Source organism: Eucyclogobius newberryi, unplaced genomic scaffold (genome assembly GCF_026437365.1).
Source record: "Eucyclogobius newberryi isolate DKJ021-1_F unplaced genomic scaffold, fEucNew1.0.hap1 SCAF_18, whole genome shotgun sequence".
Lineage (NCBI taxonomy): Eukaryota > Metazoa > Chordata > Actinopteri > Gobiiformes > Gobiidae > Eucyclogobius > Eucyclogobius newberryi.
The window spans coordinates 14527715-14553485 of record NW_027315812.1 but is presented as its reverse complement, the minus strand read 5'-3'; the positions used below and the strand labels follow the sequence as shown (position 1 = coordinate 14553485).

The 25771-nt window shown below is 40.9% G+C and overlaps 2 protein-coding genes across 6 annotated transcripts in view; both read right to left on the bottom strand.

The window, feature by feature from the left end:
- Positions 1-1419: 1419 nt before the first annotated feature.
- Positions 1420-10364, bottom strand: tlcd4a (TLC domain containing 4a). The gene is made up of 7 exons (XM_072450616.1): positions 10194-10364; positions 8369-8538; positions 7668-7757; positions 7523-7581; positions 7320-7414; positions 4132-4205; positions 1420-4047 (listed from the first exon to the last, which is right to left on the bottom strand). Exons 2-7 carry the CDS (start codon positions 8521-8523, stop codon positions 3738-3740), a joined length of 783 nt encoding a protein of 260 aa, XP_072306717.1. The 5' UTR covers positions 8524-8538; positions 10194-10364; the 3' UTR covers positions 1420-3737.
- Positions 10365-11669: 1305 nt separating this feature from the next.
- phldb2b (pleckstrin homology-like domain, family B, member 2b) overlaps positions 11670-25771 on the bottom strand; it is a 44740-nt gene continuing 30638 nt past the window's right edge. For 2 of the 5 annotated variants that reach the window (XM_072450609.1, XM_072450612.1), the window contains 19 exons: positions 24523-25710; positions 21763-22119; positions 21241-21399; positions 21024-21161; positions 20059-20187; positions 19341-19496; positions 18962-19072; positions 18713-18787; positions 18471-18611; positions 18034-18183; positions 17393-17593; positions 17103-17246; positions 16902-17001; positions 16126-16273; positions 14409-14499; positions 13681-13827; positions 13165-13384; positions 12969-13054; positions 11670-12768 (listed from right to left, as the gene is read on the bottom strand). In XM_072450609.1, the coding sequence (XP_072306710.1) occupies positions 12628-12768; positions 12969-13054; positions 13165-13384; positions 13681-13827; positions 14409-14499; positions 16126-16273; positions 16902-17001; positions 17103-17246; positions 17393-17593; positions 18034-18183; positions 18471-18611; positions 18713-18787; positions 18962-19072; positions 19341-19496; positions 20059-20187; positions 21024-21161; positions 21241-21399; positions 21763-22119; positions 24523-25710 (3882 nt within the window). In that variant the 3' untranslated portion in view covers positions 11670-12627. The remainder of the gene's footprint in view (positions 12769-12968; positions 13055-13164; positions 13385-13680; positions 13828-14408; positions 14500-16125; positions 16274-16901; positions 17002-17102; positions 17247-17392; positions 17594-18033; positions 18184-18470; positions 18612-18712; positions 18788-18961; positions 19073-19340; positions 19497-20058; positions 20188-21023; positions 21162-21240; positions 21400-21762; positions 22120-24522; positions 25711-25771) is intronic. The other 3 variants (XM_072450610.1, XM_072450611.1, XM_072450613.1) reach the window with 3 other exon arrangements.

The following is a 25771-nucleotide window of genomic DNA, read 5'->3' as shown; positions in this document are numbered from 1 at the left end:
TATCAGAGTTTTCAGCACACTTGGCTATACTTTATTGTGCATTTGACCCATCCTTCACTGATGCTGGGATAACCTGTGAGGAGCAGTAGGCTCCACAGCACCAGGGGACCCATCTCTTGTGCTCAGCTTGGTCCGGACCATTGCTGGATTTGACCTCATACCTGGTGTGTTCCTTGGACTTCATGATTCTGTTTGCTCCCCAAATTCTCATAACGAGCTTCTGTTGCCTTCATATTGAGATTTGATGACACAGAGATGGACTCTATTTACAGTTTTTTTACAATTGAAAAAACACACAAATCTAAAGTTTTACCCAATTATCAAAACCTTACACTCAAGGAGCAAAACTCGGCCTCAGATTTGCACCACTGTAACACAATAAGTCAGTTCACACTTTGTGCAAAACAACACACACAGTGATTTACAACACTGAACACAGTTGTATGTATTTAGACACAGAAGTTTATCAAGATGTCACTTCTTTGCAATTCTAAAGCACTGACTGTCAAATGACCACACCCATGTGCCAATCCATTGAACACTGTCATTAGGTGACCAAACACACGATCGCTTAATTGTAGACACACCAATCAGGTTTAAGCACTATAAAAATGCAGCAGGTGAGTTCACCAAACTGAACCAACATGGAAGGAAGAGGAAGAGTGAGGATGAGAGGGGGAATCGGAGGAGGAGAAGGAGGCAGAGGCCGTGCCAGAGGTCGAGGTGGATGTAGAGGAAGAGGAAGACTTCAAGCAGGAGGAGGTGAAGCTGAAAGGAGAAGAGGTCCAACTGTACTGTGTTTTCTTTTTTGGGGGGTTCTTTTTTGTACTGGATAGAATGTTATGTTCATGAAAACTGGGAAAACATTTTTTTCGCCATGTTGGCTTGAGTATATGGAAAAAACTAAATGACACTGTCAACAGCATTAGTCTTGTGTCCTGTGTGGTGTCTACAGTGATCTGTAGTGTTCACTGTGTGTATTATTTTGCAAAAAGTGTGAGCAGACATTGTGTTTAGTTGTAAAATCCGAGCGATGTTTTGCAAATTCACGGTGCACTTCACCCATACGACTCTGTGCACTTAGAAGCAGGATTAGCCGAAAGTGTTTAAGATTTTAAACATCAGTGTGTAACTGGTGCAAACATAGTTAAGTCATATGCAACATGTGTGTTTCATATGGTAAAAAATATGGTTTTGATCAATTAGTGTATAGTTTTTACAAGAGTGGTTCATTTTGCAAAGGAGCTAAGGTGTTTTGATAATTGTGTTTGAGGTTGTGCTAATTGTGTGTAGGGTTTTGCTAAATAAAACAAAACAATCAAAATTGTGTTTATTCAATCGTAAAAAACTGTAATCATAAGGAAGGCTGGGTACTCTGCACTGTTGTGTCGGCCAGTAGGCCAGATATGCAAAAAAACGTGTCATCATAAAAACATGTATTTTTTTAATATTTATTGTTATAACAAGTGAGAATGTAAATGACAAATATTTTCTTGTTTTCACATTCATAGAATGTCCCTAAGGCTCCATCAGTACACATCCCTCGTCAATACAACATTCCAAACAAAAACAGCAAGAAAATCTGTGCTGTGCATCCTATTATAGGCATCCACAATCTTGACTTTCAATAGGTTAATAAATTATGACCATAAATTGAGCACAGGATGCCAAAGGTGTCTATTTGCACAGCCCGAATAGTTTAGAACTGTGCTGATTAGTATTCAAGTATTCCCTTCATTGATTATTTCAGTATTGTATTTTCTACTAAGATCTGCTTGATTACCATTATATAGCATGTGTGGATTACATAGTATTATTGGCACAGCATAGGAATCCATAAACATATAAAAATATGTTTTACAGTGCAATCTCATGCAATACAACATGCAGTTATAGAGGGCGCATGAAGAGGACCTTGCTGATGCTGACCATGTACAACCAATCCAGCGTCCTTGAACCCTAACCTTCTTTCAAAGTAGAATATTGATGTAGGCCTTGAACAAATGCAAAGATGCAAATTGCAGATTGCTTGCAAATTGGTACGTTAAAAAAGAAAAAATGCATCAAATTAAAATTACAAAACCATGTAACACTAAATATCCACTTCCACCATTTTAAATGGTCAATAACAAAGGCAATAACAAATAATCACATAAAGTACATAAACAGGAGTGACAAAAATATTAACTATCCAAAAGGCAAACAATCAATATGCAAACAGCATGTCAAGATGAACGTGCAATCCCTTTTTCTTGACATTTTACATAAGCATTCATGTACAGCAGTAACGGCAATAAACTATTGTGTTGTCATTTTATGTTGAGTAAACAATGCTATAACAAAATATGTTTAATGTTGTAAAAGTACAAGAACTGTACCCTCATTCACAACCATCATTGTTTACATGGAAACCATGATCTCCCTTCAGCCACTATTTTAGAAAACAGATCTCATGTTTGAATTTAGAAAATATTTCAAGGATTTATGAAGTCAAGCAAAGTATGTTCAGAGGTGGGTAGAGAGCCAAAAATAGTACTTTACTTAGTGTAAAGTTACTCAAGTAAGAGTAAAAAGTATTTGGGGAGATTTGAAGTTAATGTGATTGGAAAGACAAAACATTTATAAACTAAATCTGAGACTCAAAATAAAAAAAAAACATAACCGAAGGAGCGGTGATACAAAAATGTCATCATGACGCTTTTCACTAGGACGATACTTCTCACAGGAAGAGTAACAAAACTTTTATTCAAGTAAAAGTACTATCAAATGTATTACTCAAGTTAAGAGTAAAAGTATGCCGTCCAAATAAGGCGAAGACGTACAATTTTATGAGAAACTGCTACTACTACTACTACTACTACTACTACTACCCACCTCTGCCTACGTCGTTACTTGGTGTCCTGACTGCCCATTGTTAACGCACTCATTTGCTATTGAAAATGTTTATTAAAAATTTGGTTTAAAAACACACTCAATTGCTGTGCTGCCCGGTGGTCGAGCGGTAAAGACTCAGCACACGTATGCCAGGCTCAGTGCAGCCGGCCGCAGTGTCACGAGTACTGCATGTCCTCCCTTCTCTCATCCCACATTTCACTCTGTACTTCCCTGTCAATAAAGCACACGGGCCACAAAATCTATCAATTATGTTTAGCCTTGAAAAACATACAGAAGATTCAGATGAGTTAGTTATCAATGTCTTGAATCTGATATATATATATTTGCTGATCTGTGACACACTACGTAATACACCTAAAGTAAATCAATGCAAAGAAAATGAATCAGGAAAAGGTAAATTATCCCACGAAATTAAAGCATTTTTTATGGCACTAAAAGGATTTCACACTTTCAAGGATCGCTGAGATTGCTGCATCCAAATGAAGCTCTCCATTGAGCGATGAGAAGCAAAACATCTGACCTGGTTATGATATTAGCAAAAGTTCTTCTAAATATATTAAAAGGAGCACTAATAAGAACCGTAAACCTTTTGATAATGTGTGTGTTTTGGGTAAATGAGTCCATCATCTGTATAGAACTCTTGCTGTTCGCATGAAACAAACTGGCCATGCAGAGTATTAAGAGGGGGTTTTCATGGCTTATGGCTGGCCCGGGTCGGTGGTCCATTCACACACATCTCACAGACCGTGTCCGTTGTAAGACGTACGCATATGGGAGACTTCCATCATCCTTTTTACATTCATGAAGTTTGTGTTTTACTCTCATCATGATCGTGAGTTTATTTAATTCGACTTTCCATTCTCTTGTGACGTATTTTTCCGCGCTGAACGGAGCACTCTGTAGCAGCCCCGCGCAATTTTGTGCATCCATATGAAGTTCATAATGTCCAAACAGATACTGGAGCCGATCCAGGCCACGCGTCCGCCCCACGGCACCAGGTAGAAGGCCTCAGTGCCGTACACCGCATACATACGACTGTAGTACACCGGGATGACAGCGATGCGGACCATGAAAAAGACCACTGCCATCGCGACGCCATTCGCCATGTTGGGCGCTGAGGACTTGGGATAGCCCAGGACCTCAAAGAACCAACTGAAACATACAATTAGCAAACGGCAATCAAAGTATTTACGGTTTATTGTATGTAGTGAGTGAGTGGTAGATCTGAATACATACCGCTGGTTCACACATGGGGTGGAGAACTCCGCTAACAGGCGAAAGTTAGCAAAATAAGGCAACATCCCGTGACCCTGAAAGATCGATGTAAGAACAGGAGAGGGCCACAAATGAAAGTGACAAATATAAGAAAGTCAGTTGTGAAAGTGTGTTCCCACATGTAACCATGACAGGCTGCGTTCACGTTCTAGAGTTCACATTGAAGTCAGGGCAAATGATTAACCCTTCCATTTGATGCCGTGTGCTCTAGAATGTTATGACAACATGACAACAACTACATTTTGTGTTTTCGAGCAGTAGCTTAGGATGCAAGATTGTTGTGGCATCATCTTCCTCAAGCTCATTTTTGAATCTGTAACTAACTATTAGGCATGTCACAATAATTACTGTATAAATGACAGATGGAAGCATTTATTTTGGGGCCCAATATTTACAGTGTGAACATTTTTTGTAGTTCAGTAAGATTTCAGCTGTAGATTGAATAATTATCGTCTATGACTCAATAGAAATACTAACATCTAATAATAACTAAAAACTAACGCTATTTAATAGTTGCAGCGTATGCATTTTTAACAATTTACTGGGATTATTCTGCAACAGTTTCAATAAGGTTGTTTATCGTGATATTTGAAGTTTGTGTAATCATTTGAGTGATAACAGAATCTATCTAGGCTTATCCTTCTCTAATAAGAGACATGACCAGATTACTTTTCATAATTGTTTTGTGCTGATTAAATACATTTGCAACTAAACAACATCTAAGTATGAGAGACACAGACAATGTATAATCACTGCACATGTCGATGATGCTGACAGCTCTGCAACACAATACAATCCTAAACTCTATAAACTTGTATAAACTTGTCTGCATAAGGCAGTTGGCCTTATGCAAACAAACCATGCATTATAAGAGCAATATCTAAAGCATTTTCTCTATCCTGGTATTAATACGCACTTCATAGACATAGATGTTTCAAAGTGGGCCAAGGATGTAGCCGTGTATACACCTTTGTTATGTTATTAAAATAAAATTAAGACGGTGATGCCAAATTACTGGGAAAAGCAAAATATGACAGCAGCAGCGTACCAGTTACATTTCAAACACATGTTTTACACACACAATTAACACATGATGTTAATTGTAATATGAATAAACCAAATATGTTCAACATGAATAACACATTATATTTTAACAGTAGATGTGCCATTTACAGTCATATTGGCAACACATTTGTCTGATGCTTGTGTGACGTGTGAACTGTGTGAGTGATACTTACCTTCAGACCTGAAACAAAGTCTTTTTATACTTACTATGTGAGACATATAGTTAAACCTCATATTTCCTGCTAGCAGTAGCATGCTAATACCTCTAGGAACTGGTAAGTCCATACTGTGACTGGGCATCATATCTGCTCAGTGCAACACAAGAGCAATAACAGCAGACAAGAAAGGAACAGAGCACTCCCCACCTAGATCAATGCTATATACACTAGAAACGCTTCTGGTAGTTTTTGCATGAACAAGGGTAGTTGGTCATTTATGCATGTGGGGTTTGAAAGGGGCTTGTTATATTAAGGTCAGCAGAGAACACAGAAACAGACACATGTACATCTTTTAGAACAGAAAGATGCTGCCACATGAAATGCAACACACTTAAACCATCGATAAGAAAGCATGCATTATTAGGCCTATTAAGCAATTCATGTTTCCAAAACATTGTTCTAACGAATGACATTAAGAGAGAAAGACATACATTTCAACGGATGACATTAGTGGTTGATTTATGCAGTGTATATTAAGGATTAATTAAAGTGAGTATAGGTAAGCATTGTGCCTCATTGTTATACTATAAGAGGCCGGCGGTTAAATATTAACACAAACATTTTCACATAAACACAGTTGACACATTAACTTAAACTATGACAACAAATGACACGTTTTTGACTGTGTACGAAACTAAATGAAAATGACATTTGGGTCAGAGCTATAATTTAGAAACAGTCATGAGTGTCCAGTAACAGTATGGCCAACCGACTATGGTTTATTCTTGTACATACAGGTGCTTGCTCTGTCCAACAAACAGGCTGCAGCATGACACACTTTATGGTTCCAATGAGTATTATGACTCATACAACACAAGGTTTTAGAGATTAATTGAGGTTGCATATACTATTATAGCATGTTAAATATGATAACATTTACAACTCTGAGGAAGAACAAAGCACACTGTATGTCTTTATTTGACATAAAACTTTTTTTAAACGTTGAATTAATATTCCATTTGTCCAGTAAGACTTTGGTTTAGTCATTTGTCAACAAAGCAAAAGGAGAAGGAGTTAGCACAACTAGGCCCTGGCACAAAGCAGAAAGGGAAGGTACTGGAGATAGGCAGAAGAATCAGTGAATAGGTTAAATACGAGTTGTTATCATGCACAAAACAAAACGCTGTCTGCAAACAGTGCTTCATGCACACAGCTGCCACAGCTCGGACAAGTTCAGCTCACTTCAAATTAGCAACAATAAAAGGAGCCCACTATCAAATTAAGAAAGCACAGAAACCGTAAGGGCAAGGTGAGGAGGGGAGGGTCAGCCAGTACCATCATTGAGCATTCCATGCAAAAAATACCAAAGTCATTCATTGTCTTCATTTAAGCATATATCCTCATTGACCAGGAGGGTTTAAGATAGAACCAAAAGTGAACAGCAGCCCTGCCCCAGATGCATGTCTTTCTTACGCCATATTAAACCGCATTTGACATCGACCAGATATGATGTGGGTGTATGAAGCTTTCATGGTTCAAATAAATATGATTGATTTGAATATTTTTGATTCGCTTCTCATTTACATCGGCAGAAATTTGCTTGTAATTGGTTCATGATGAAAACACTGTAAATCTAATCAAATTATGACAGTCAACCTTATATAAAGCTTCCTGCTTTAAATCAGTACGTTATCGCAAATAAATACATCAGCTGATATCTTATCACATACTGCAATTTCAGGACCAAAATAACTTTCCATTTGCTGAAACGTGTGCAGTTTGTCCTTAGATTACCTTCACTCGTCCAACATTAGCTCTGTGAAATGTCTTAGTATCTCCATGTCATTAAGGACATAGCTGTTCACTTGAGGTTGTCTTCTTCCCATCTTGCCTGCATATATTGCTATTGGACAATAGGGCACTCACCAGTACATAGTAGTAAGCATACAACGCTGCCAGATGGTGAACTACAAAGAAGTTGTCGCCTATCGCCTTCCAAAAGTAAAATATTAGCAGCAGATCTGAAAAAAACATGCACAGAAAAACAAAAGCAATGTGCAAATTAAATTTCACATGTTTTACAATTATGGAAACGTGACATTTCAGGATTAGATGCCAGCATTTCTTACCAGAAATGAGGTAGCCTGTTGTAATGCCAACATTAATCTTCACTAATGTGGGATCTCCCCTGTAAAGAGCAAGTTTGTTTTGGTATTTGATTTGAATAAAATAACACAATTGTTTTATTGTTTGTGTGAGATCTTTAAATCTCACCAGACTGGGTCTTCATTGACAGCATCATCAAAGAATAAGATGTAGAGACAGAACAGTCCAACTAAAAGAGCATGAAAGGTCGACACTGTCCTGGAACACACAACAGAACAGACAGTGTTCACTATTTGAGTTATTTAAAAGGACTAAACAGTGGACTTGAATCAAAATAATAACACATTTGGAGAGCTCTTTCTTGGTGAATTTGCTGTGAAAGCTACACAAAGTTTGAAACCAATTAGAGTGAAAGAGTCAACACTGCTGCAGGGTCACGCGCGACCAGCCATCCAAGCCCTGAGACAAACTGTGCAATGTTTAGCCATCAGTCAGGCAGCTCAGCCAACTGTAAGTAAAGCCACAGCCTGTCCCGGGAGCGCAACAAAATATGGCTTTACATCGGCTCATAAATCACCCTTTCAATTACACAAATGCACTAATGCACAATAAAGCCAATATGAACGAAGTATTTTAAATGATTGGGACAGTCAAGCCCACTGTCCCAAGTTGTTTACCTTGTGGCTCATTGGTCTAAGTCTAAGTTTTTCTATAGAAACAAATCTTCAACTTTAACAGAGACAAACAGGTGGTAGTAAACAATGCCAGTGGCCGTCATACACCAGCAGAGGCAGCTTTTCTCGTCACCTGAGGATAAGAACTTTAACCCACTTGACCATAAAAGCATGTGGGCCAGTTCAAGAGGTTACCTTGAGTTCCACTCCACCCTCTGCTTGTCAGTGAGGTTGACGAATCCTGGGCTGAAGCGAATAGACATCCAGGGGCTGGCTTTGTGGAAAAGCCACTGGAAGGTAAAGAAACTTGTCACAGAAATGGCGAGGATGAGCTGGCTGAACGGGTCCATGGCCACCCAAGGTCACTGTAAACAGAAGAAGGTTGACGCACATTTAGTAACTTTGTACACAGACATTGTACAAACTGGCCATGACACGATGGTTCAGTTCATCAGCTGTGTTTGTGTTTAAAGAAGAGATTGGTAAAAGGGCAGCAGCCAAAGAGCAAGGTAAATGTTCAACCACAGAATGTATGTCACCTATGTCACCTAACCCTCCCGTAAGGATTATAACTGTATTCTGGGTATACTCACAATTTAATAGCAATATATTGTCTTACTATTTTAGAGTTTATGCCTTCTGGTAGTTTATTGCTCAGGCAAGTAGAAAAATAATTTGCTTATGAACTTAAAGACTTCCACAATGTGACTTTATGAAGACACACAGAGAATTTATGGAAATACAATATAGTAAGTATTTAGTAAGAAGCAGAATAGTACTGAATGGAAATGCATGCATATACAAATATTTGTCAATGTACTCAACCACGGTTATTTTTTATTGTTCTACCTGCACATTGTTTTACATTGAAGACTATTTTTAAAGTTATTTATCTTTTTTTTAATTGCATGCTTCTTTTCTCCTGCTGTTCTTGAACTGTGGGTTGCAACACTGTAATCTCCCCAATATGGGACAAACAAAGGTTCTCTTATGTTATCTTATCTTATTAAAAACATCCACAATGGGATTTCACGACTCAATAACTGAGCCCATTTTGCAGCATCATAAGCCGCATCATTAAAGATCTATAGGCCTATATTTGATTACTGCACATGCAAACTGGTCCTGCAGCCGGCTTATAACACCACCAGAAGTCAGCTGTGGACAGTGTGAGAAACCAGACCTGTTGTGTGAATGCATAAGAACTATTCAAATATGGTCCGAATCTGTCATCGGCTTGTGCTTATGCCTCAGAGTGAATTTGAAATAACCTGTTGTGTGACTAGGACGATTCAAGGGCAAAGCAGTTGCAAAGGTCAAGAAACAGTAAACATTGCAGGAATTTGTCTGTTGAAGGTGGAAATACAAGAACGACAGGAATGGAAACAAAAACTCAAATCAGCCTTGGCATAAGAACATGACCGTAGACAACTTGCTTAACAGTAGAACGTCTTGTATGGCCTATAGCAGCTCACCCTACATGAACTGCCCCAGGCCAGGACGCATGATGGTACATGCCTACATTTGCACGCGGATGCCTTATTTATATTATTGGCCAAGACTGGTTCATGTTCTAGGAAGAGAGTCACACCACGTTCTTCCTCCGGCGCCACATGACGCGCGCAAAACGTCTCGCAAGTGCGGTTAAATAATGCGCCTGCGTGAGAAACGTGCGGCTCGTTTACCAGGAAATAACACTTCTATAGGGGGAAAAACGCATGTACGTGTATATATGTGCGTGTATTTATGTGCGTGTGTTTATGTGCGCGCGCGTGTGTGTGTGTGCGTGTATGTGCGTGCGCGTGCGTCTCCGCGGGACATTGTAGCCAGTGCGTTTACAGTGTCTCTGGTGAATGGGACACTATGGGACAACATCCGCTTTAACGCAACACAATAACGCGCTGTGAATGGACCAAACCGGACTGGCCTCTCTTCACTGGGAGCGCGCGGGGCCGACCACCAGCAGCAGCAGCACGCACGCGACACGACCACCCCCGCATACGTCCCGTCCCCAGCTCACCTGAGACTTGCATTAAGAAGACTGTCCCGGTCCGCGATCACTATGTCAACCGGTTTCGCCGTTGTCGCCGCGCGTGTCGCGTCGCGTGCGCCGAACCGAAGCCACGTCCATATCGCGTCGTTTTCCGATAACGCACCGCCGCGCGCGCAGACGACGGCGGCTCGCCTTCTCCTCCCTCCGTCCTCCTCCTCCTCCTCCTTCACGCACACGCAGCCCGATCGCGGACGCTCACAACTTGGTCGGGAGTGCGGGGGAGAGGAGGAGACGCGCCCGTGCCAGCGGCGGGAGCAGCGGCGGGAGCAGCAGCGGGAGCCGTGTTGTTTACCGTCGGCCCCATCTACGGCGGGGAGCGTGCGTAATTGCGGAGCCGGATCGTGCAGCTCGACGCTCGATTACCGACTGTGTGTGTGAGTGTGTGTGTGTGTGTGTGTGAGTGTGTGTGTGTGTGTGTGTGAGTGTGTGAGTGTGTGTGTGTGTGTGTGTGTGTGTGTGTGTGTGTGTGAGTGTGTGTGTGTGTGTGTGTGTGTGTGTGAGTGTGTGTGTGTGTGTGTGTGAGTGTGTGAGTGTGTGTGTGTGTGTGTGTGTGTGTGTGTGAGTGTGTGTGTGTGTGTGTGTGTGTGTGTGAGTGTGTGTGTGTGTGTGTGTGAGTGTGTGTGAGTGTGTGTGAGTGTGTGTGTGAGTGTGTGTGTGTGTGTGAGTGTGTGTGAGTGTGTGTGTGAGTGTGTGTGTGTGTGTGAGTGTGTGTGAGTGTGTGTGTGTGTGTGTGTGTGAGTGTGTGTGTGTGTGTGAGTGTGTGAGTGTGTGTGAGTGTGTGTGTGTGTGTGAGTGTGTGTGAGTGTGTGTGTGTGTGTGTGAGTGAGTGTGTGAGTGTGTGAGTGTGTGTGTGTGTGTGAGTGTGTGAGTGTGTGTGTGTGTGTGTGTGTTTTGAGGTGGTGGGAACGTTGTGATCGAATTACAGCTGGACCCTTAAAGAAACAGGCGCGCGCGAAAGAAACAGCCGGCTCTGGTTGACCCAAGGATAGTCGAGCCGTCGTCTATAAATAGCCCGACCGCAGCGGGCCCAAGGCTGGATCAATGACACTATTGCCATCAGGACCCCGCGTTTACACAGGATTCTGAGCAGATACAAAATGAGCTCTGCTGACGTGTTTGAGTTTAAGAGAGAAACTGTTTATCCGCTGATGGTTGTTTACAATAATAGGCGTTTATTCTGGATGCTCTGAGTAGCTATTGCATCTTCATTTACGTTGTTATCATCGTTTGCCCTGTGATTATTGACTAAATGGGACGACCTTGGATTTCATTTGGCAAAATCACGATTCTAATGGCCAACTTGTGCCGCTAGATGGCGCCCTGTCCCTTGTTCTTGCAGTTATTGCTGGCTTGTATTTTCTTCTTAGATATAGAGGCTATAAAAATGAAAATAATCAAACTTTACCCTTCTTCACTGTACAAACATGACACAAACAAGCCGAATTTAAAAAGTAGGCTATACATTTTATTTATATAAAATACAAAACATGCATTAAATACATAGGACAGAATAAGCCTATATATAACCAAAGTAAAGTATATGTCAAATTTCACTGCAACATCCTTTTTGAAAAATCCCGTTATACAATCTCATCTAAGATGTATACAAAAAACAAATGTATCGCTCTGATATAAAATAACAAAAACAAATGTACATACACATATAAAACTTTGGTCTGCGCTTCAGAGAAATGATTGGTTAGCAAGTCAATGTAAGGCACTCTTGCAGTGTTTAGTGAAAGGCAATGCATTGAAATGTAGCACCACAAAACACCAAATCTGTGTACCATTTGTCCCGTCTCAAAGAACGCCAATGTGTTTTTCACACAGTTACAAATCTTAACAACAAAAAGTGAAGCGTGACAAAGTAGCTCATTCAAATGCAGCTTCATATTGTAGCTTCCAATCCTGTAATCATAATCACTGTTGAGTGTGTGACAATTACTAGAGAGACACGTTTCTTTTAATAATATAGCACCATAAAGTTTAAATGAAGTAAAGAATGTACATAATATGTACAGCAGCACATTAACCTTTACAGAAGCGTGTCAACTGGAATAGTTATGCCCTAAAGAGCCACATGGACAAAGGAGACAGAAAAAAACATAATCAATCAGAGTGACAGCTTGAAAAAATTGCTACTATTTGGAATAAACGAAAACAAGTCTTTACAGTAATGGATAATACTTGAAATGCGTTTTCTACCTTTAAGCTACAAGTTCTTTGATTTAATCCAACTCTAACCCTCATTTCAGCTTGTTCAGTTTGGCTGACTTAAATAGCCCTGTTTGAAAACATAACTATGTCTTAGTGAGTGAATATGTAATTCCCTTTACATTGGTCATCATGTTTTAAATAAAAAGTTTATACATTTCTTGTGGAGTGCTTCAGGAGCACTTCTCTAGACCATGAACTGTGTGTAGCCTTCAGCTCCAGTTACAATCACGTCCATCCAGATCCTCATGGCCTCAGGGGACGGAGCCACCATGTAGTAAACTCTATCGTGAGTCTTTACGCTGAAGGTGAGGGACGGGTTTGGGCTCTACGGAAAAAGAGCAATGGAAATGATTAGAGAAAAATATTTGCATTGCTTTGAATAAAACAACATATAAAAACAAATCATAAATGTATTAAATTACAAGGGGGGAAAAGGGCAAAATTGGAACAAAGAAAACAACATATTTCAACCACTAAGAATTATATTGGCAAAATTTCTTGGAATAAAGATAATTTCAAACTCACCTTATGTGCGTTCTTTAAGTGGTCATAATAAACTTCTTCAATAGCTTGAAAGTAAATGACGCCCTTTAGCTTTGCTTCATGTTTATCTGCAAAAACAGCAAAAATTATGTCAGAACCTAATTCAAATACAGTAAGATAAACATGTGTACGAGCATTTAAACCAGTAATGTGGGTAATGTAATGTAATGTCTTTTACCGGAATAGTAGGAGAGGGTGCGACGATTGCGATCAAAGACAAACCAGCGTTTCTTCCAGGTTTTGATCTTGCCCCCCATCTTGATCAAGTAACCCCTGCAGGTCTTCTCAGAGAGGGACAGGTGGAAGCAGGTGTCGGCATGGTGACCGGCAGACTCGATGTGTGAACGCAGGTCGAAGTCATCCTTACGCACAGGCAGGTACCGAGTAAGAGGCCGAGACTGGTAAAAGAAAAGTGTTTTTTAAGATTTCCGCGTGTATTTACTCGAATACCAACATTTCAGTATGAACATAGCATTTGTTCTTCTATTTTTAAGTTTGAAAATACAAAATATGAACTGTCAGTGGAAGAAAACGACTTCCTCAAAGAAAGGCTTATGCAAAATACCAAGAAATGTGTTTTTCTTGGACATGAACCATCTAAGGTTAACTGATGAATAAATATGACATGCACAACACTGATCCAAACGTACCAGCTGTGCTTTGGAGTGGAAAATCTATTGTAATTTATTCTCACCTGTGCCCTCTGCTTCTCTCGGAGCTTGACTTCGCGGTCGATGAGTTTCTGTCGTCGGCTGGTCTCCTCCTGGAGCCTTTTCTCCAGGTCCTCCCTCCTCCTGCGCTCCTCATCCAGAGCCTGTTTTCGTATTTCCATTTCTTGCTCCTTTTAGATACACCACATAATCATTTGAAGCAACTTTTTTTTTTCAAGCATAGTAAGAGTCAAATCGTCATTAAAGGGAAGCATAGTGTCAGCTCGTTTTATTGCATTTTTATTGTGCACTGGTTCCAAGTCCATGAAACCCCCAGTTTGAATCTAGAATACAAATTTTAACTGTTCTGTCTAGTTGTTAATAACTTTTAACCAGGGGGGTCCAAACTTTTTTCACCAAGGGCCGCATTTTGAAACTTAAACGGGGCAGAGGGCCACAAACAACTTGACAATGTCGAATTTGTTGAATGACAAAGTGAATCATTCAAAATTTTGCATTTGACGTTACTGCAATGAGCCTCCACATCTTTAATTAGACTTGGAAAATGAATATTAGGTCAGTATAACATCAATATGCCTGATTTTTCCCAATTTCACAGTAAAAAGTACTACTTTTTGTTGTTTGGGCCAATATAGCAGGAAGCTAGAGGGCCAACAAAAATTGGTCTGAGGGCCGCAGTTGGCCCCCGGGCCCTAGTTTGGACAACACAATGGCCAGGGATCAATAAAGCTGCTCTAATGATTCTGCGTACCTTGTGTTCCATGAAGCTTTTCTTCTCAGCCTGCGCCTCTCGTAGCATTCGCTCCATCTCCTCCAGTTTAGCCATGTTTGACGTGCTGGCGCTGCATCAGAAACACAACAAAGGCGTGTCAATATGGAATCCTCAAGATGAATCACGAAGATCAAAGACAATGAACGGACTGTCAGTCTATTTTCCAGCGTCTAAAGATGTTGCTCGGTCTCACTGGCGGTTCACGTTTAGCGCTCCCATTCTCTTCTTCTTTCATAACTGCTTGACTTTTCTGTTCATTTTTCAGCTCAACACAAATATGCAAATGCCCTCGCACAAAACGCACACAACGTTCGTTTTATCCGGAGCCAAAAAGGAAATGGGGATCCAGATTGTTTTAATTGTGTCACTACATTTTTGTGATGAATGGTACACATTAAAGCCAGTACAAACAAACCAGAAATGTGAGTCACAGAAATACAAAAGAAATGACCAAGAAAAAAGAGTTATGAAGGGCCAGAATGATCAGAAGAGAATGTTTCCCGCTCTCAAACCAGCGTTCAAACAAATACAATCAAATGCAATGATTGGGTGATTTAACAGAGCGGATCAATAGCGTTAACAGCTAATAATAATAAAGCTTATATTAGAGAAATGTGGCAAAACAACAAAATATCTGGTCCCTTACCTTATATGATGGAATGTGACAGCGCTCGTTGTCATTGTAATGCTACTTTTAATTCATCAATATAAATACTAAACTAAAACTGAAACATAAGCATTACATAAGCTAAGAACAAGCTCCTGCACCTCTGTTTTCCGCTCTTTTCTAAACCTGTACGAAGCAATCCAAATGCAGTCATACTGAGATCAGAGAGATTCCAGGACAGCTTACAATACAAAGAGGTCCGTCTGCAAATAGTTTGAAACCCGGGCTAAAAAATCTCTCTGCAGACCATACCATTCAGAGGGAGGAGAAGGGGGAGAAGAAAAGACAGATGTAACAGCCGTAAAAAGAAAAGAATGAAAGCGCGCACACATGTTTCGAGTCCGGACCCCCAAATGTACCTCCACAATTCAAATCTCTCTGGATCCTGCAGGGGCTGAGCCTGTCTACACACATGTGCCTTGTGTTTCCGTCCATATATTAAATTAGGGGTCATAGCTTTATGTTTACCACACAAACAACACCTCTCTAAATCCGAGCACTCCCCATGAGGCATCCTTTTGTTTCTACAATCTTCATAAGTCATTTTTAGCGTCTTTGCAGATGGATTTATGTCCCCACGAGGCATGAGAAATGTGGTTACACACTCGACTTTTCAAGTTCTTTTCAGTCTTCCGTAACCTGACCCTTAAAGCACTAATCAAGAGCCTCCTGGAGCCAGAGCACAAATCCTTTTCTCTGAGGAGGGACCAGGAAAAGAAAAGACACCTCTGCCATCCACAGCCCGTTTCAATTCACTTCATGTTCATTCTGCCTCATGCACGCTTCGCCTCATATGAAACAGTTATCACAATATAATAAGTTGCTAAATGTATAAAACTCTAAATACAAGTACAAAATGTTTTAACCCTTATCAGATGCCAGGAATCCGATTTTATGAAATGCTGAATATTACATTTTGTCATCACTGTTCATACCATTCCACCATATATACACAAAATAAAGCAACACATATAGTATCATGATTTTAGAACCACATTGATAAGTAGCAGTGAGAGGTAACATACGAACCTGGATACGTTGTCAGGCGAACATGCAGAAATGCTGGTTTCTATCGAGTCCGTACTGTCCACGCTCATTGTGTCAAAGGCTTGGTCACGATAACCGAAGCCGTCGAGGTAGACGTTTGTCTGAGAGGCTGTTCTGGAGCCAGGCTGACCTAGAAACATAATAACAGAAACAGAATTGAATTTCCAGCTAAAATGTCCTTTTGTAAACATGGCGCGTCGCTCGACTATACCTCCTGGGACAACATCTTGCCCATTTGGTTGGATTTCTAAATCACAGTGCCCCGCCACAGTGAAAATCAATCCAATTTGCTCAATTAGGAGGAAAATCGACGACAATACAGTAGTTTAAGATTTGCAGCTTCTCCAGTGGTCTGAAAAAACCTGCTTGTGACCAGTGTGACAAAACTGTTTCCTGAGAGACCGTCAATGGACAGGAAGAATCCATTTGATAACATCTGCCCATCGCACTGAGCCCACCCATCTAATGAGGAAGATCAAGGGTCTTCAGGGACTAAGGGGCCTGCAACATGTCACCAGTACAGAATTACTTGTACTATTCTAACTATATATCTCTAAAATCCTAAATACATTTATCCATTATTACACTTTGGACAAAGTAAAAGTAAATCTCATAGGATTTTGTGGGCTGGCCAGACTGTCATAGAGAGAGAAGATAGTGATGGAATGGAGAATAATTACATTCCATCACAAGCAGTTTCTTTCCAGCCTTTTCCCCTTGACCCATTTAGGCACAGTGGTTAGTAAATGCATTTATACCTTTGTGCAGACGGCGTGAATCCATTTCTTTGCTGGATAAGGAAAACATTCTAGGAAGAATGCTGCCGCAGCTTGTACTTTGCACTAAGGGCTGATGAGCCTGAAAAACATGTATTGTGTTATTTAAATTTTTATATTATTATTATTATTATTCATTATAGAAATAACTAGACTTTTACAGAGATATTTGCCTGTATTTACCTTGGTGGGAAAGCTCCGCCCCAGGGTTGCACATGTAAATTGTGGAATCACAGCTGGTGTGGTTTTCTTTCTGGGTAAAGTGCCACTGTAGTGTGATCCACTGTCTTTATCAAACCGCCTCCTCTCCTCCAGCAAACGGAAATGCTGCAGAAACACACACATTTTTTCACAATTTATCATCATAGTTTTATTTAGTAAGTCAAATCAACCATATAACACGTCTCATTTCTGTCATCTACTGGTTGTATACATAAAGACAACTAAAACTAAATTGCTCAAACACACATTACCTGCCTGGGCCGGTGGTGATGTTGTTTGACAGGGAGGGGAGGAGGGGGAGAGTCTGGGAGGGGAGAGGGGTCCCGATAAGTCACCATGACTTCAGGCCAGTGCACAGAGTACACCGTTTTGGGGAAGGGTCGAAGAGGAGGAGGAGGAGGGTTGAAGTCAGAAGAGGAAGAACAGTAGGCAGGTGAAGAAGAGATACAAAGCTTTGGAAAGAAGAAAGAGTGGAAACTAATTACAGTTGAAGAGAATGGAAGGAGATCAAATTTAGACTCTACAAATCAATATGTGTATAGAGTGTAAAATGTAAGTAGAGTGTAAAATGTATTGATAATATTAATTGTCAATAATAAAGTGCAAAATGCGTCACTGCTTTATTCAAACAACTGTAAGTGTAATTGTAACCTGTAATAAATGTAAGATAGATTTGTTTAAAGCTGTACTGTGTAATATTCAAAGCACAGAAACGTGGAATTCCCTCAAAGTGCACCTTTAAATTATAAAACTGATCAGGGAAATCCTTCAGTATGTCCTATTTATTTATTTATTTTACTGCAAACTAATAATTACTTTTAAATTTACATCTTTACTTTGTCTTTGTCGCTAAAAATGTAACATCTTCGACATCAGCACACGCTCCACACACCTCGTCCTCCGGTTTGCTCGGCTCATCGTCACTGGAGGAGTTTGCCTTGTTGTCGGGACAGTCAGTGGAGGGAGCAGGAGCAGGGGCACGTTTAGGGTTCCCCCCCAGCTGTGAGTAAAGCTCATTCAGCTCACTGACTGTGACATATCCCTGGAAAGTGCCGTGGGGGACAGGGATTAGAGAGAAAGGGTGAGGCATCGCAAGAAGCCAGTGTGCCTTTTTAATACATTATTTCAATACGAGTGCCTGGAAATGCTGTGATTTTAGTGTTAGCTTGCAACATTACAGATTTAGTTAGTCATTATTTACAACACATACAGTGAAAACAAACGATCCAACATTTGAGTGTGCGGTTAAATTATTAAGGAAAACATACATTAATACATTCTTGCAACAATTAAAAGACTAGACCAACACATTGACGGGGAAAGAATTACCTTGGTATTTTTACTATAAAGAGAGGAAAGGAGGGTAGAGAGGCTGCACGGGTTGGCTGGATGAGGAAGGGGGGAGGGAGGAGTGGTGTCAAGCCAGTTTTCACTAAATGACTGACACACATCAGTGGGACAGAAAGGGTCCTGGCAGGGAAAGGAGACCCAAGCCCAACCATTAGATCCTGTCCCTTGAAGGAGGAGATGAAGAGGGTCACTCTGGTTGGCCAGCCGCCCCTCAGACTCACCTCTCTCAAAGTGAAGTGTCCCCCACTGGTCAGATCAGCATACTTTCTTTCTTGTACGGCAAGATTTTCTTTTTCCTATAAAATGACATTCACTTTAAATGCAGGAACTCCTTATCATGTGTTTTACAATATACAGTTACCGCAAGTTTCTTTATTATTTTATTGTGTGTGATTCAACATTTAATTCTGTTTTACAATTATCTTTGTATAATAATTACCCTACTTAACAACCGCACTTGGAGTACATACCCTCTGCAGCATCGCCTCTAGGTTGGTGCGCTCTTTCAGGAAGCTTTCCTTCTCTCTCTGAGCCTGCTGGGTAATTTGTGCTGCTTGTTTCTTCAGCGTCAACAGTCGCTCCTATAAAAACAAGAAGTCAGCAAATATCATTTTTTCTGTAAATATTACTGAGTTTCAGATGATAAGATTCCATCAGCCAATAATTTCTAATACAGATGCAGCTAAAATGAATATTGTTAAAATAATGATTGTAGTTGCAATACAAGATGTAAAAGTGTCTGATAGAAATCATCAGATTAAATATTTGTTAATTACCCTTTTAGATATTTCATAGCAAAATACAATGTTATCAAATTCTAGAATCTGAAAACAACCAATAGTCACGTACTTTTCGAGTGACAGTGCTCCTTTGGTAGTCTGCAATGTCCCGTAGTAGGTCCCTAGTTTGCATCTCCTTTTCCTCATCCTGTCGGCTCTCCTTCTCCAGCTGCTGGAACTCCAGGTCCTCAAAGCGCTTCGTCTCAGCCTCAAGCACCTCACAGTCCTACAAGACAAACACATATGATTTAATGATAGTATTGTGGGAGATCAGAGCAAGTAGTGTACAATTAAAACTAAATGAGCAGCAAACAATAGACATTTTTCCATAGTTATATAGAAAAATATGATGCATAATAGAATTATTACAAAATTACCTTGTTAGTTTTCACCCTATGAAGTCCATTAAGGCAAAGGAACAAAAACAAACAAACCAAACAGAGCTTGGAACCATCTTGGTCTTTGTTTTATAAGAAGCTCAAAGCCCAAATCATTTCTACATGCATTTTTTATGATTAATGCAATTCTAAAATGAGCAGGTGGATGCAAAAACTCAACAAAAGCCAGTGTCCACACACATGCATTGTATGTACATAAGGTTTTCTTTATTTCTGGGAGACAAATGGAAACGGTTAGTAAATAAATAAATACATTTTTTCAAATGCATGATCAAAATGAAAGCAGAGCTCAGAGAGGAGAAAGCAGGCTCAAAGCTCTCTGCAGGTTTATCCAATCCAAATGTACCAATAGAGTGTTATTATGCCCAGTGAGTGTGGTTGTGTACTGACCCTGGCTAGCTGCTCCTGCAGGGGCTCCTTGGTGGCTTCAGGGCAGCTGTCCAGTTGGGAGCGCTGCTCACACACAATCTGAGCCAACCTCTCTACTCTGGCCCTTTCTGCCTGCAGCAACTCACAGGCCTGACACACACGGGCGTGCACACAACATATGCACACAACCACACAGCACGTACACAACATGTGTGTACATCAGGGACAGACACACACCAAAGACAGAGAGGATGGCTGGTTAGTGGGAGCGGGTGTCATCGTTAGTCACTACAATGATCAGATAATTAAATGGGAAGGAACATGTGATTGAGGTTCATTGGCTTGTGAGTAAGCATTATTGATCTCACGTATTTTTCAGATGAAAAAGGCAGGGAGAGGCTGGTGGAAGATGAAAGAGCAAAGGGACAGATTTGGAGTTGCTGAGAAAGGGTTAACTAGCACAAACATTAGGGAGTCTCTTTGAAAATAAAAAAACAGACAAAATCTGTACAAGCACTTCCTTCCCCTACTTTATCCACATCATTCAGCACTGAGCCAAAGACACTGCAGATGGTAAACTGCTGCATACCACTACATGGAGTATGAAAAGCTGACACAGAGCCGATCAGCATCCCAGGATTATAAACAATGTGCACACAAATAAAGCACTTATTTGTCCTTGTGTTTAGTCCGTTCTGTTTCACTTGGAGCACACGTCCATAGGTGCCCAGTGTTTGTTAGATGTGATCAGTGGGTGACCACTACACCCACGGCAGTGTTAGCAGATATATATATTTGGACTACAGACAGCATGAGAAGGATTAGCACCTACCCGTGAGTCACATGACCCACACATGTAGGAGAGGCCCTCTCATACAAACTCACTTACCAATTGACTTCTCAGAGTTATGTAATTTTACATTTTAAGAACATTAATATTGGCACATAAACACCAACAACGCAGTCTTTAGAGACATGCAAAATACCTTGTCTTTTTCTTTTTTGGATTTGTTCTCTAGGTCAGCCATCTTGCTGTGGAGTGACTCAAGTGCATCTTTTTCCTGTTGCAGAGCAGCTACCTCAGACTCATGTTCAGCCTCAACAAGGGCTCGTTCCACTTCCACCTTTCAAAAATACATACAATATTTTTAATAAAAGATGTTCCATCAAATATCGTTGTCACTTTAATGTTCCAGCCTGTACCTCTCTGGCTGATTCCTCGATTTGGTTATCCAACTCTTTTATCTTTTGCTCCAACTCCTCCATGTTGTTCAGGACTTGAATCCTCTCTTCTTCCACACGCCGGACTTCTCCATCAGATGAAAAGTGATTCTGTCCTCTGCGGTTAAAAGTGTCCAGACCCTAATGACAAGAGAAATGTACAAATTTACACCTATTTTGATTTATCTGTTATATTATTGATCCTATACATCATGATGCTAACACAAATACATCTGAATTAAAATACAAACCAGTTGCCAATTCTAAATAGCAACTTCCCAACAAAGAATAGGTTTACACACTAATAAATTCATAATAGTGGCACTAAACATGCCAATGTTCTTTTACAGCAAAACACAAAACAGCTGTCATGTCCAAACTTGCTAATCCTATTAAAGAAGGCCATAAACGTAATATATTTGATATATGTGACCACCTATAAAATACATGCACACGTTTTGTTATCAATCGTAGTCGTTTGGTCATTAAAAAGTGATTTTGTACCTCACTGGTTCTCTGTCCACGTGGAGATGGAGAGGGAGCAAAGCTGCGCAGACTGACAGCCGGAGACTCTGCCCTGTTGTCCCGAGCACCGCTGCTGTGCCGCTGTCGTACCTGTGCATCGTCGTTATAGAAACCGTTCTCCGAGCCAGGGGAGGTCATGTGACCATTAACAGTTGAACAGTCAGAGAAGACTGAAGGCAAGTCATCGTCATCATCGTTCAGTTGGAGTTTCTCAAGTTCCTGGTTGATCTTTTGCAGATCGGCCACAGCTGAAGTGGGACTTGTTCCATTTTCCTCCTTGTCAGAGCGGCCCAGCTCTGTACATAGAGACAAAATAGTCTCCAGCCGCTGACGCTCCTGAAATAACAACAAAGACACAAATATGCACAGGTTAAAACAGACACACTTTGGTTTACATCCACAGATAATAATCCTTAAGAATAAGCTTTTTGTTAAACCTATAAAGAGTTCAGATTACCTGAGGCAGCATCCGTGGAGCTTATGTCCTTTGTCTATATTTGTCTTTATTAGCAGACAAAATATCTCAGAAAAAGATCATGCAAGACAGATCTGTCTTCTGACATGCTGGTTTACCCTACACCACTAAACTGTTGTGGCCAAAGAGGGGCAGCATTCATCAGCAGTAACTCAGTAACAGGGAGGGGGAAATGCAAATGAGCGAGTGGAAAAAGAGAAAGGGACAGCCTGAAGGAAACAGATATCCATATAGACTTATGGAGGAGAGAGGGGCCTGGGCAGGGAGCTAATAAGAAAGTAGTCAGCTGTCAACTGTAGTCACAAGTATGCACAGTACAGCAGGAAGGCACGACACCATTCACACCATTCACACCATTCACACCAGTCACACCAGTCACACGAACGTGCCTCTCTAGCAAACGCTGTCTGGGGCCCAAGTTAGAAGATCTTAGCATATAATTCTCACAATTACATATAATTCTCACAATGTAATCCAAAAATAAAAATAGATTGAAATGATGATATGGGTCTGAGCTTCAAAGCGGCAAGAGCCTATTAATAGCGTGTGATGAAAAGAGACAGTGGCGGTTTGTCACCTTGTTCTATTCTAATGAGCACAAGCCTCTGAGGAGCCTTTATAGTAATCAGCTGTCAACCACCAAAGAGACAAACGTTTGCAGCACAAATTAATGTGCACTGATTTGGTTCAGCCACCAGAGGGCAGTCATTCTAAACATCAGCTTTAGTTGGGCAAGTAGACATAGGTTTATACGTTTATAAATACATTTATACGTCATAACCAGTTGAAATAACAAATTAGTACCATTAGATAATGAACTATTTTAACAAAATCCCGAACATTAAATTATGTTTTGGAACAACAACGAAATTAAATAAATAAACATGAATTCCAATTAACAGACTTTATCATTCAGAGGTCTTACCGCATAAACAGTATAAAAATGGTGTCCATAAAATATTATTTGGTTTGTAAACCACCCAGAAAATAATTCTCACAGGTCCTGAGCCACAAATGACATGCCCGTGTGAACCATTGAGATGCACCAAGTGAAGACTAGAGGGACTTAAACCCACTTGTCATTATATGTGCAGCATGCTTATGTTTATCCACCTGCTATGCTATGACTGCACTCTCTAATCTTCTTATTTCACAAGACCACATCTGACTTTAGCGTTGTGCGGGTCCTCAGTGGCCTGAACCACACCGCATGGACCTCCAGATGACTGGCATAAACATACAGGCCACAAACAGAAACACTCAGTCAGGACTCAGGAAAAGAGTTAAGAATAGTTATGTTAGTTTGGGCAATGGGCCAAAGGCATCTGTCTAGTGGTGAGCCTCAGTATGTGCATATGTTTGTGTGTGCTAAGCTCCCTGAGAGAATATGCAAGGCAGGACAGCGGCAGGCCAATCTAAAGACAGGGTCCTCCATTTAAAGGGAACATACATGCAAAATCAACTTAAACAAGCTTTTACCCTTGTCACAATGGGGTTTCTTCATTATTAGTGTACTCAAAGTTGTATTTTTTTTATTCATGCATGTTTGAGTAATCTTGTGCTTCAACTGAGGCTCAAGTGCTTCCCGTTTTCATCTACGTTCTATCCCCGCCCATATCCCTGTCCTTTGTTGTTATCAGTTGAAAAAGGAAGTCTCTAAGTGACGCTTTCAAAAATAAAAACATATACATGACAGTCTTACTACGATGAAATGCTACGATGAAATGCTACGATGAAATGCTACGGTGAAAGCTTCTTAGTTTTGCCGTTTTGAAGTCAATGGATCTGTTGCTAAGCCGTTTTAGATCTATATCGTGATTTACAATTAACAAAATATAAAATGGTGATGATCTACTTCTGTTCAATACAAAATAGCTGAAAAAATACGATCTTTCAAAGGATTTTACCTTCCCGGGACATTATTGTTATTGGATAAGTGTTGTCTGTGACATTATGTCAATCATCCCTATATTATATATATATATATATCCCAAAATATTGGCCACTTGCTGTAAATAAGATTGTGTAATTATTATCAAAGCTTATATTTATACCAGATATAATTATTATTTTTAAGTGCGGTAAATGATCTGTGTTTCTGGGTCTAATCTGTGTTGCAACACTAGAATTTCCCCATTGTGGGACAAATAAAGGTTCTCTTATCTGATCTGATCTAGATGTGTGTTGTATATTTTCAGGGACATAACATTCTTTATTATCATTATTCTAATATCTTGTATGTACAACATTTTAATAAAACTCACCAGTCTTTCCACCTCTTGTTCCCGAAGTCGCTCCTCTTTCTGGTGCTGGTGATAATCGCTCAGTTCCTCTTTACCACTCAGTGAGCTAATGCTTCCCCTTCTTTCTCTGAATCCACCTGGGGGTCCAATTCCTGCTTTCCCAAACGACTGCCTCCTCTCTCCAAAGCCCATTCCCGGCTCTATCCCGGCCTTTCCAAAAGACGCTCTCCTCTCACCCATCCCAAACCCAGGACCTGTATAGTCTTTGCCCACACCGCGTCTGTCCCTCTCACTCGGCGCAGAATCATTTCCATTGCTGACACCTCTTTCCTGATCCGAAGGACTAGAGTTTGTTGAGCCAATAGAGCTTGTCGAGGTCAGGCTGAGCTTTTTGGCCACACGCGGAGAATTGGAGCCCCCAGACCTGGACGGTATAGTCACATCTGGGGGGGCTGTTGTAGGCGAAAAGGGCGTGTTCGTGGGTGTCTTGGGAGTGGAGAGAGAAATGGACACAACGCTTTCACACAACATTGCGCTCTGATTTTGATTCCTGCTTGATGCCAGCTGACTAGAGTTATGGTTCAAATCCAGACCGGAATTGATATTATTGTTGTAGTGATCTCTGCTGTGTTTGTAGCTCGCGGTCGTATCAGATCGTCGACTTGGCAGTGTCGATAATGTCAACATGCCATTGCCGTTATCTCGTGGTGATGGAGAAGGGCAGAGGCGGGGCAAAGACTGGCTGTGCCCTCCTGTTATCATACTATTAATCGAACCCGCAGAATACTTCCTAGTTCGAGAAACAGGGGTCGGCTCTTGGTTCCCAAAACCACGGCGTCCCAGTCGAGGGCTGGATGGCATGCTGGCTGCTCCTCCTGACGATGGGGTGCGAGCAGAGGGCGGCGGGAGAGTGAGGAGGAGTGTGTCACCACTGGCAACAGAATTCGACGACCCGCCTCCGTTCCAAGTCGTCAAGAGTGAGGAATTATGGTTATAATGCCTGCGACCGTCGTTCCCTCCGTGAAGGGTGTTGTCCTGGTTGCGACTGGACGGTCTTGAAGAGGACGGATCAGAGCGGCGCCCGGAGGAGACAGAAGTAACAGTTTTAGTTGAAATAGGCGGACGGTCCGAGCCGTAGATCCGTCGGGCCTGTTCCTGATAGGACGATGAGGATGAGGGAGGGGTGGTGACAGGTGTGGTGGGCGGAGACTGGGAAGGAAGACAGAAAAACAAAGTTATTTCATTATAAAGTGGCAACATGTCCAGATAC